We start from the raw sequence: 12,361 nt of genomic DNA, 5'->3' as shown, positions 1-12,361 counted from the left end.
CATGCTTAAAAAAATGGCCTGTTGGCTGCCCTGCACTCACACTTTATTGGGCGTACAGTAAAACTAATCCTACCTTTTAACTCTTTCCTTCTTTGCATACGTTTATGGGTGCTTCTAAAGACAGGCTTGTTCTGCCTCCTATTTTATGCAAGCTTGTCTGAATGGTGTGTGGCACTTTTTTTTATCATGGCTGATTGGGACTTTCCAAAAGAAGTAGAGTTAAATGATGAGGATGTAATAATAATAGTAATATTTCAGTGAAGCCTGCTGTTGGTTTCATATAATTATTACAACCCAGGTATTGTTTCTTCAATTATTTTGTCAATCTAATAACTTCACTCTCTCTGGCATTTGAAATTTGATTATTTTTGTTAGAGGTGGAGACAAACTAGAGATAATTGTTTTATTCAGCGTAAGTCTTGCAGTTAGCCAATTCAAATTTTACATGAAAAGGCTAGTAGGTGATGTGTGCTTTGTTAGGATTAATTTCAATGTTGTATCATGACATTTTTTTGTTCATATCCTCATGAGACCTTATGTACATTGTAATGTACTCGGTGGATCAAAAGTTCCCAGGCCACAGGGTCTGTTTCAGCAGTATAATCTGAGACTTAAGACATCTATAGAGCTATCAAGCTCTCAGAGGTGAGAATGATAATTTTTCTAGCCCCTGCAGAGGTTCAGAGTTTTAGGGGTGACATAATTGCCCTGTATTACACGTCCCAAAAGCAGACCCTGTGGCATGGAAACTTTTAATGTGCCCAGTACTTCTCTTACTTTTTTTAAATACACCAGCTCAAGTTCCATGCGAAGTTAGATAGTAGTAATTTTTTTCCCACATGTATATTCTCAAGAATTGAATAGTAATAGACGCACTCAGCAGCCTTCCAAGCAGTGGCGGTCCCAGAGATTGGTTCTAGGGGGGGGGGGGGGGGGCGGACGGACGGACACCCATATACCGAAAAATAATAGAAAATAGAAAGAACGATTTCTTTCAAAATTTTATTTGTACAAAAATTTTTGTGAGATTTGCTGTTGAGAAATAAATGGTGAGCGATATACATGTTATACTACAACTCATGGTTTGAATTTTAACAGTTACGTGAGCGATATTAATATATAACTCATATATATTTATCTCACAATATTACAACTTGAATGATAGTGCCAGTCATGAAGCGCAAAAGTAGCTGTAAGAGAAAAGTAAGTGACATAGCCGTCTTTTCTTACTGTAGCACTTGCCTGGAATAATTTAACATGTACAAGTTCATTCCACAAAAAGCTCATTTCATAACAGAAAGTCAGTCCTGCAGTTTCCTTTTTTAGCAAAGCGGTTTATGACACGAGATGTGTCAGCACGAACATCCCTGTGGACGTTCAGCAAAGCAAGCCCGGTCAGACGCTCCTCGGTCATATTTGCCCGAAGCCACGTCTTCGGACGACGGAGTGTTGAAAACATGCGCTCCACTGAAGTGACGCTGACTGGTAGCGAAGCCAGAACCTGCAGCAGAGTTTGTAAATTTGGGTACACTTCATCGCAAGCATCAAGGGCCTCAAGGGCGGTAGATGGCAGTGGGTGCCACTCGTCTGCCGGGCCCATTTTGACTTCCAGAGGAGTAGCTCAGACGCAAGCGTTCTTGCTGCCGCAGCTTCGTTACTGGGTTGTAGAATGCGATAATACCGGACTGCAAGCCTTTTGACTCTTGCGTCGTTGCTTTCGGCGCCTTCTGCCACGAGAAGACGGGGCAAGCAAATGTTCAGGTCGTACACAGAAAGGGTTTCCTTGGGGAAACGCGATGACAGGTCTTCAATGATTGATTCAAGGATCGGAATGAAGTCTCTTTGGAGGTAGGTTTCAGGATCTTCCACCCCTGGGTTCTGATTGCGCATCCGAGGAGCAGATAGTTCAACGCCAATTTTGTCTGCAAGAGCTTGCACTTCTCCAAATATGCGGCTGAACTCGACTTCAGATTCCTGTCTTATCACTTTCAGCTGCGCAAGAGTGTCATGTAAGAGGTCGACTGCAGTGTTTACATCTAGGGTCTCTTTCTGAAAAAGCCTGCTCAGAGGTTGCGTGAGGGAAAAGACGTGGCCCATAGTAAACAAGACAACCAGGAAGTTGCTATTTCGAAGTGCTGATATCGGAGTGCTTGCCTTAGCCGCAGATGATGCCTGGCTTTTCCAGTTGGCTACGATGTCCAGCGCCGCAATAATATCTTCCAAGGAAGGCATGAATTCCAGCACTGCGCTGTGACGCTCAACCCAACGTGTTTCGCAAAGACCTTGAAGTTTGCCTTTGAGCACGCGTCGAAGGACGGCATTTCGTTTTGATGACGAGGTGAAGAAAGACGCGGTTGATGCTATGATTTCCATAAAATTTCGCACGCTCTGAACAGACAATGATTTCGAATGAGAAAGGTTCAATGCACGATTGAAACAAGGACAGCGCACAGCATTCACGGCTTCTGGTTTAACCTCTTGAATTGCTCCGCAAGTTTGTGATATCATAAGGCTGCATCCATCCGTTCTGATGCCAACGCACTTAGCTGGAAGCAAACCCATCGACTATATCTCTCTCTTTACGATTTTTCCTAGGACCTCTCCCGTCAACGACAGCTCATAAACAGTGCCTTCATTTTCGCTTTGGGACTCCACCTCGGGAGGTGAGGCGTGACAATCCAAAAATTTTGCGAAGTCTTCTCTTATTACGTGAGTTCCATCTTGCGACCTCTGCACATAGCGAAAAACCAGACTCATCTGAGACAGATGGGAGATGTCAGTCGTCTCGTCGGAAATAATACCGTAGTATTCCGCTTCAGTTAAATTATGTCAAATCTGCGCCAAAATTTCCTCTCCACAGCATGTGATTAATTTATTTTGAACACGACTACTGATGTACGCAGCTCTCAACGACGCTGTTTTTAGGTGGTTCTGCAGCGTTTTGTTTCCTGATTGAACTAAAAAGCGCAGCAGCTCACGAAAATTTTCTTGGTCAATACGGCTTTGGGATACCTCATTGTGTTCATACAATTCAAGCGCGCCAAAATCGCTGTGTCCACGCAGTGGAATGTTCTGTCTGCCAGGGAAGATGATGCAGTCAATAATAGGGCCTATACGATCACAATTCTCGGTGATTTTCTGCAGTCTCTGGGTCTCCAGCTGATTGGCCAGATCTTTTGATGGAGTGTGATAGCACTGGAGGAACGCCTTTCCCGCTTCCACAGCGCCACGATGGTACCTGTTGCTGTTATGCAGCTCTAAAGCGCCATCTTTTCCAAGAAGCTGGCGAAAGACGAGAGGGGTTTTGTAACGAGGTTGTTCAGAGGCACGTTGTGCTGATAACCTCCGGCACTCCCAACCACAACAAACGGACAGTATTTGCAAAACAGTCCCCTCTTTACGTCCGAGACTACGAGCCAAGGATATTTTGCCAGGTGTTCTTTCCTGACAAACCAATTTTCGATTTTTCCTCCCTTTTTATGCTGTGTTGATGGGTAAACGTAGTCCTTAGGTGGTTGCCAATGGTTTTCCAGTAATTGGCAAAGCATAAAGTGGTCTGGTCTGCCTTTTCCAGCGAAGTGCCCAACATCAAACGCAGTCGTGTGAATGGTCGCCTCACTTACTCTCTTGATTCCGCTCGGCGAGCCGGACGGAACGGAGGCGTTGTCTTGAAGGCAGTCCGATCCGAATTCTTGAATGGCGAATGGCGGTCGGGTTGCAGCGCGTGTAGGTAAAGGCTTGGCTGCAGGGCCTTTGAAAAGCTTCGAAGAAAACTCAGAGGAAGGAACGACGAAGTTGCACTCGAGGTCGGCTCCCCTCTCTTCAAGGGTATGAAAAAGGATTCAATTCTTGACCGCTTACTTTCTCTGGCAGGTAGTTCATCTCCTTGAGAACATCGGACTGTTTCGATAGCTTGAGGGACAAGCTGTGGTAGGGCTACGCTTTTTAGGAGAAGAACATTGCTTGCTGTACTTTTGGGAGTCGTTGGAAAAGGAGCAGAGGTGGACACCTCGAGCGATAAATTTGTGTTCAGTAATTGACTTTCTTTGATGGCATGAAGAAGGAGTCGATTCTTGATCGCTTTGTTTTTTTGCCGCATGACTCTTCCTCCTGAAAATATGCAATATGAAATTTCTTGAAATCCCATTCCCCATTTGGATATGTCATATATGGTTGCTTATCGTAAACTAATAATTTTTCCATTCTTCTATTTCATTATTCTTATTCTCTGTTCTGTTATAATATTATACCATTCTTCTGTGATGCACAACTTTTTTCATTTGCCCATAACATGTGCATGCTTCTGGATTCTGGTTGCATAATTGACTGCGTCCTTCTCGATTTCATTTAACAAGGTTAACCGCTCTTTTCTACTGCATAAGCTTCGTTGGGATAACATTGACTCACCTGTATTAGACTGAATTCGTGCCTTTCTTTCTAACCGCGTACAATCTGTCACTGCTAACGGCACTGACATCCTCCTTGCATCTGTCAAATCTGGGGTGCCTCAAGGATCAGTCCTCAGCCCTCTCTTGTTTCTAATATACATAAACTACTTACCCAATGCAATTTATTCACAGTCATGCTTGTTTGCAGATAATTCCGTAATATACCGCAAAATATCCGCTGGTCCTAACAACACCAAAACTGGTCTCCTTCAAAGTGACCTGAATAATGTTAACTCGTGCCGTACATGGCAAATGAAGCTTAACATTAAAAATGTAAATCAATGCGTAGTTCCCACTCTAGCACTTCATGTCCTATGTACCTACTAAATAATTTACCTTTAGAATCCCTACAATCATATTGTTACCTTGATGTTCGATAACTAACAATGTTTTAGAAACCACACAGAATCCATAACATCCAAAGCCAATACAAGTATGGGATACCTGAAGTGTAACTTTTTCTGGCACCATCATCCCTAAAAATGCAACTCTACATAACTTTTGTTTCACCACACTTAGAATGTGCTTCGTCAGTATAGGGCCCACATCACGCAGCATTAACTCAAGCACTAGAAGCAGTACAAAATTGATTTGTCCATATTATATTAGCCAACTATAACTGCACTACCAGTGTCACACAAATCAAAAAGCCGTGCAAAAATGTTATTTTCACCCATTCATTTCTTCCAAAACTTTATATGAATGGAATAATTTACCTGCATCACAAGTTCACTGTAACGACCCTGCACTCTTTAAAAAATACCTTAAATAACTCGGTATGCTATTCTTAAATGATGTTATTGCTATTCACTTTGTTCTACGCTGTACTTAGCCCTATTTCCCAACAGTCTTATTAATTTATTTTTTTCACCAATGATCTTCCGGTTTTGCGTTTTCTTACCATCAACGACTTCATACAGCGTTTTATACTTCATGTAGCTTGGTACGTTTCCCAACCTTTCTATCAAATTGTACTTCTGTACTATGTGCCTTTACGATTTCTGTTCTTTTTCCAATGTCTTCTTTCCTATCTATAATGTATTTGTACCCTGAGGGTACTGCAAATAAATAAATAAATTTGAAAACAGGAAAAATATTACTTACCATGAGTGAGGCTCAGGTTCTTTCGATACCCTTGCCGGCCGTCGCCTAAGGTGTCGCTCAATGATCAGGAGCGGCGCGTGTGATGACGAAAGGAGTTTATGAAACTTTCTACACGCGGTGAGGGAGGAACAAGTAGTCAGATGAGATTAGAGCTGCTTGTGGATGAATTCCCCGCCTTAAGTAGCGTCCGTGATCCTCAGTTCCCTATCTGGGGAAATGCAGTTCATTTGACGCAGTCCAATCAGTGGGGCACACACGGTCGCTAGAGGAGCCACCCACTGCCGGAGGTGTCACTCTAACCTTCTCCCAGATCTCCCAGTGGCGAGGGTCATCTCCGCTGGTGGCGATGGCGATTTTGTGTTTCTAGCTGACGACGGAATTTTGATACCAGGGGAAAACAGGTCGTCGGCTGAGATATGATGCCACGGCATGTTCAGGAAGGTCAAAGCACCTGCCCTGGCATTTCACGAGCGGTTTTAGCGGCCTTCACCATTCAGTTCGGGGAAGGGGCTTTGTTACACCCTCGGTCGCCTCCGACAAGGCGCCCGGTCGACGCTCCTTGTCAAGCCAACAGAAGAGATGATCCCCTCGCTGGCGTCGCTGTGTCCCATGGTGGGATAACATGAATGGCTAGCTTTCTGCAGCCCCAACAAGGTTGCTGGCCACCCCAAATGCAGATGAATGGCACCGCCACTGCCGTCCTCGCCGCGCCGGCGCCAAGTCAAGTCAACGGTGGGGGCACGGCAGGACCACGATACCTCGACAGTCACTACGAATTGTACTCGTATAACTACCAACCTGTAGAACGTAGAACTGTGTGAAATAAGACAGCCGCTAACACGATGAACGTACAAGGTAGGGGACTACTGGACGCATCACAGAAAAAAAAAAAAAAGCTTTCCAGTTCGAAGTCAAAAAGCACATCTCGCCCTATGACAGCCCGAAAACGGACGTTCGGAAAGATGTGCAAAGGCTTTTGGGGGGGCGACCGCCCCCTCCGCCCCCCCCCCCCCCCCCCCCCCCCCCCCCCCTTAGGGCCGTCACTGCTTCCAAGTTTGTTGCTCTAAACCTGCTTCCTGCTCCCATTGGTCAGATGACTTCCAAGTTTCTTGTGCTTCATAGATTGAAATATATTTTCCATCACGGACATGTAACATATGTCTTAAGTTGTTTCATGCTTCTGGAGGCATGGAGAAGGAACTGTTGGACCTGCACTGCAAAACTTTTTGTGTATGTTCATGGGAACATTTCGACTTGAGAAATATTCATTAACGCTGACAAATCAAACTTTTGTAGAAGGCGTAGTTTTACCTGGAGCCACCTTCTTTCATATTTTGTGTAGAACTCATGGCATGCTGTAAAAATAAGCTTTCCATTTGATTTTTGTTTGCATTGTGATGCTGCTTTCTTTGTTGCACTGGTTTGCGTTACTTCTCACTTTCCTTTTCTTTTCCCATTTTGTGCCTCACTGATAGTGTCTTGGTTTATTTTACAGGTTTTTGTTGATAGTAAAAGGAGACTGCTTTGTCTCCATGCGTGAGGAGCCCAGTCTTGATCTGATCCAAACGACCTTTGATGACGGCAAGCTGACACTCTTGGCCAACGGGTACCCACCACTTGTTATTGATGCCTCTGACCCTGATGAGAGGAGCAAGCCTTCTTTCAATGTGAGGTAGGTTATTTTAGATATTCCTTGTGTGTTGCCATCAATTAGTGGTGAATGAAAGGACAAGAAGCATGGCCACTGGTGGGCTGTTTGGAATGGTTTCTACTCAGGACTCCACATGGCTGGTAGCAGCTGTGAGCACATAGGTATGATCTGTTCCATGCTAATACGGACCCATGCCACATTGAATATGAAAGTGAAACTCAGGAAGGCTTTAATGTTTTCATGTAGGCTGCTTATGCTGTTGTTACTCTAAATAAGAGGACCATAAAGGCAGTTTTTTAATCCAAGCCTTGAGGAGACGAAAATGCATACTGGTGTGCGGATTACTGAATGTGCAGCCTTGCTGTATCTCGACCAAACAAATAGACAGACAGAATGATTATCATAAATATGCATTCAGTTGCATCCTTTGGCTTTCTGATACAACAAAAGTTCATTTGCAGAAATCTAATAACAGTGTTCGTTATAAACACCCCATCTATTTAGCTCGAAGATTGCGAGTGCCTCTCTGTTATTGGCTAATGTGACCGTCATTACAAATGCACAAATTGTTTTAATGAACAAGTTAGCCATCACGCGTTAAAGTTGCTTATTCTTTCTTACTCTTAATGCTGATCGTATTGCATCAGTTGTTGGAGCTCAAATTCAAGGTCTGCTTGGGAAGTATCCAGCCTTTTTTTTATTTCCTAAATAAGTTCTCAGCCTGGTACATTGATGCATAACTGAACATTCCTTTCTCATCTCAAAGTGTGCTGATGAATTCTCTTTTTGGGTGGCCATTAGCTGATGTGTTGCTTTGTCCTTTTTTATCTGTTGATTGCCTGAAACCTTTTGAATGTACTAGTTATTAAATGACATTTCTTCTTTTGTGGTAGCCAGAAGTTGTGCTTAGATGGCAAGCATCTCTTTAATGTAGAAGGTTAGCAATCCTGGGTGATCCTGTTTCATTGAAAAATACCGCTCAAGATGTGATGAATGTGCTATTACAAGATGGCAAGATGTGCTCTTGTAGACAAGCTGCTGATCAATCAATTTCCACGGCTTCAATCGTTTGTCCAGTTGCATCGTTCCTTGTCAAAATTTTAAAAACACTGGATATTCGGCTGCTAAGGTCATTATCTGGTTTCGTGACAATTAGCTGGCCTTCCTCATTCCGTTGATCATTTTTCACCTGTTCCGCAATTTCAGGCGCTTAACTAGTGGAAGGCCTGCCACGATGCACACCATTTCAGGGCAGGATTTTTAGCACAGCACACTGAAGAGGACGAATGAATGAGTTGGCATACCTCCCATCTACTCTCTTGAGTAGTCCTTTATGTTGAGCTAAATATATCCTACTGTGAACTACGAGGTTACTAGCCCTGAATGAAACATTGCTAAAATGCACACCAGTTACGTCTTTTGACATTTTTTATGTTATTTATTTATAGAAGCCATGAACTGTTGCAGATGAAAAACCACTTCTTGTACCCATATCCAAAGGCTAGTTGCAGTTCCAATAAAAATAAATCCACTATGTGGCATGTACAACAATATAACTGATCAAAATACTTAACAGAGTTAACACTTTTTATAGTACAGTACACAACTAAGAGTATAGAGCATCATTTGAAGGAACAAATACGCACATGAATAGTACTTAGTAAAATACGTACATGGCAGTGCATGGGAGTGTACCAGAAAAGCAACAAACTATGCCTTGGGGGAGATGAGAAGCGTCTAGTAGTTATATGTAAACCTCTTTACAGCAGCACTAAGCTTGGTAGATTGCTTGACATATTTAGGTAATTGGTCCCATATCAGCGCGCCCATAAATTCTAATAAGCTTTTGCCATATAAGTCCTGGCATACAGGCAAGTTAAAATTCTGACTTGTTGCGCCCTACTGTTTCTTTGTGGTAATGTAAACGTGTTTAACGAAACTAGTTAATTGGTTTGTATAATCGTGGGAATTATTTTGGAAATCTTGGAATTGTATAAGGCTTCAATCTGTAGAATGTGAACTAGCGAGAATAAGAAAGTGGTGGGCTGTGTACGAGTTCAGTAAGTTAAAATCTGTAATGCTCGCTTCTGTTGCCTCATAAGGGGCTCAAGGTAAGTCGAATATGTACCACCCCAACCCTCTGCAATAGTTAATGTGACTGTGTATGAATGAAAAATAAAGCATGCATAAAATCTCAAAATAAAAAAATTCACGTGCTTTAAATAAGACATAACATCCTCACGCGAGTTTGGTGCACATTTGTGTAATTTGAGTTTTTGGATGCATATCAGCATCAAAATAAACACCCCAGTATTTATAATATTGAACGGTTCCAGTCTTGTGCCACTTAGTGAAATGTGCAATTGATCAAAATTTAATACCTTTTTTTCTCTAGTGCTATAATCACTAAACCTAAGAAAAGAAGTGGTGATCATAATGTTTTTATTTTAATGGCACAAGGGAAACTTGGCCACACAGTGCCCATGGCTAATATGTTTTTGATGAGCTCAAGATGGGGTCACACACCCATGTTCCCAAGCATTTCATTCTTGAGACACCGAACACGAGGCCAGGGGAAGGCTTGTATAACAACTGGCAGGCCCCAGTCCTGAATTTGTCTCCAAAGGCGCTTTGATCTGTTTCAGCAGTTCCTTAGGACGAGTGCTGAAATTGGAAGCAGAACGTTATGCAAACACCAAATTGCTCCACCATTGTAGATGCAGTATCAGCACTGCGTACCACTTAGTTCATTGGCACCTCATGCTGACAAGAACAGCCGTGATGACTCATACATGTGTGGTTGGATCCCCTCTGGGAAGCAACCATGGAAGTTGCAGGCTGAGCCACAGGTTTCAGAGATATCGAATGCAGTTGGGCATTTCCCATGCAGAAATTGCATGCTTGAAAGGAGCACTTCAAACTGAGCTGCTGCAGGGTAGCCGTCTAGATCTTGGCTGATGAAAAAATATGGCAGAGCACTTTGTGCCCACTCAGGATCAAACATTAGTTTCCTTGGATCACAAGTAAGCAGATGTGAAAAGCATTTCTGTGTGCAGCCCACAGTGGTGGCCAGGTGCGCATAATGTCTTGCAGGTGTGAGCAGGTTGCTGAAAAGGCAGTCACCAACAGGCTCAGCAGATGGCATGTTTGATGCTCCTGAAAAGTGTGCGGTCCGTTTAGTTCACTGCTTGGCTTCAATAGAACAGATGTGTGCCAGGCTGTATGTCACTTACAAGATGAGAGCAACAGTTGCAAAAGCTGTCTAAAATTCTCATTTTGAATATTTTTTCGGGGAGGGGCAGAGCACTCACATAGTGTACGTGTGGTTAAAGGTCTTGCATTAGGCATCATCCCTGCATTGTCTTCCATTCTTTTAGACGTTTCTGTTTGCATGAGACTCAAGTTGCAGACTTTCTTTGGTTGTTTGTTCTCTCGTAATGCTGTTCACGTCTTGCATGCAGAATGGGGACGTACAGCTACATAGCAGTGGAGGTGTCTGTGGAAGCATCACAATGGCTAAGGGAGTACGTCCAGAAAGAGGACATCCGGCTTGTGCGGATCATTCTTGACCAGAAAACGCTTGACCAAGCGATAAACCGTTCAGCTGTGGTATAATGCATTTTTCCATATGAATGCCTTTCTTTTCATAACGTGGCAGTGATAAAAGAATTCCAGTCTGCTTGGTCTCAACAAAATGCACTACGGTGCATTTGTACTTCATTGCTAGTGATCCAGCTACTGGCAGAATAGTTCATGGTGTCATTAATTGGATTAGCACATCACCCAGGAGTTGGGATGAGTACAGTAAAACCCCGTTAATACGTAGTTCGCGGGAACGCGGGAATAGTACGCACTATCCGGTAGTACACCTTAACCAACTAATAAAAATTTGCCATTATTCACGCCCCAAAAGAGAAGAAATTCAGGCACAGTAAATATCCAACAAATACACGTACGTACGTGCACTTTATTCTTGTGCCGCCGACCAGAAATCGGTCATCTTCAGTTGCTGCCGTGGCGGCCGTGCGGCGACAACAGCAGTCTCAAAATTGGAGAGACTGGGGGCAAGCTTTTCCATGAGGCCCCTCTTCTCGGCGAACGCCCTCATTACCGCCAATGCTTGCGAAGCTTCCGCTACAGTGGGGCTAAAATCTTCGGTTGGCAATTCGTCGCCGCTGTCCTCATTCTCAGCGTCTTCCTCACCGCCTTGGGATGGTGCAACTGCGGCGACAATCTCGCTGTCCGACCAGCCTGGAGTGGTTGCAACGTCGCTGTCGACCTCACAGAACATTTCGAAGTTCACAGCCTCCGCACCACCCTGTCGTTCCAACACCTCTGTTAGTAGGGTGTCGCAGTCATCGGCGGGATCGCAGACTTCGGAATCGCTTGCGCTTACTATGAATTTTGCGCGCGCGAAGCAGTTCTGTATTGTTACAGGATCAACCTGCTGCCACGAGAACGCTAGGAGGTGCACCGCACCTAGCAGATCAATTAAGTACGTCTTCCCGCTTTCCATCGCCAGGAGCATTCTGCGTAGGAGGTTCTTCCTGTAGTGGTGCTTGGCCGAACGAATGATGCCTTGGTCGAGAGGCTGCGCAAGTGCCGTGGTGTTGGGTGGCAAGAAGAAGAGCTTGATTGCGCCCAAGTTTGTTAACTCCGAATGGCAGGACGCGTTGTCAAGCACGAGCAGGATTTTTCTTTTTTCTGCCATGAAACGCCGATCCAAAAGCCGGATGTACTCTTCAAAAAGCTTGGCAGTCATCCAGGCTTTCTGGTTGCTCCTGTAAATAACCCCCGAGGGCAATCGACCGCCTTTGAAGCACCTTGGATTGGCGTATCTTCCAATGACGAGGAGTGGCAGCTTCTGGCTCCCGGTCATATTGACCGCAAAAGCAACTGATACTCTTTCTTTCGAAAGCTTGCCACCGGTGCAGTGTTCCCCCTTGAACGCCAGCGTCCTGTTGGGCAGAAGTCGGTAAAAAAGTGCCGACTCGTCCAAGTTGAAAACGTCTTCTGCGGCGTAGCTGGTCAGCTCTTGTTGAAGTAACCCATTCTGCCATTCTTCGGCACCCTCTTTGTCCGCGTGTGCTGCCTCTCCGCACACCAGCTGTAGCGTGCTTTAAAACGGGCCAACCAACCGTTACTGCACGAAAAGTCT

General features: G+C 44.3%; 1 protein-coding gene across 1 annotated transcript in view; it reads left to right on the top strand.

Moving 5' to 3' along the window:
• Nucleotides 1-12,361, top strand: part of LOC149354489 (uncharacterized) — a 49,537-nt gene that overhangs the window by 15,505 nt on the left and 21,671 nt on the right. Inside the window, exon 5 of the mRNA XM_089583341.1 lies at nucleotides 7,048-7,224. Within this exon, the coding sequence (XP_089439467.1) occupies nucleotides 7,048-7,224 (177 nt within the window). The remainder of the gene's footprint in view (nucleotides 1-7,047; nucleotides 7,225-12,361) is intronic.

This window comes from Amblyomma mixtum, chromosome 3 (assembly GCF_055824585.1).
Source record: "Amblyomma mixtum isolate Tamu chromosome 3, ASM5582458v1, whole genome shotgun sequence".
NCBI lineage: Eukaryota > Metazoa > Arthropoda > Arachnida > Ixodida > Ixodidae > Amblyomma > Amblyomma mixtum.
This window is presented reverse-complemented; position numbering and strand designations above follow the sequence as displayed.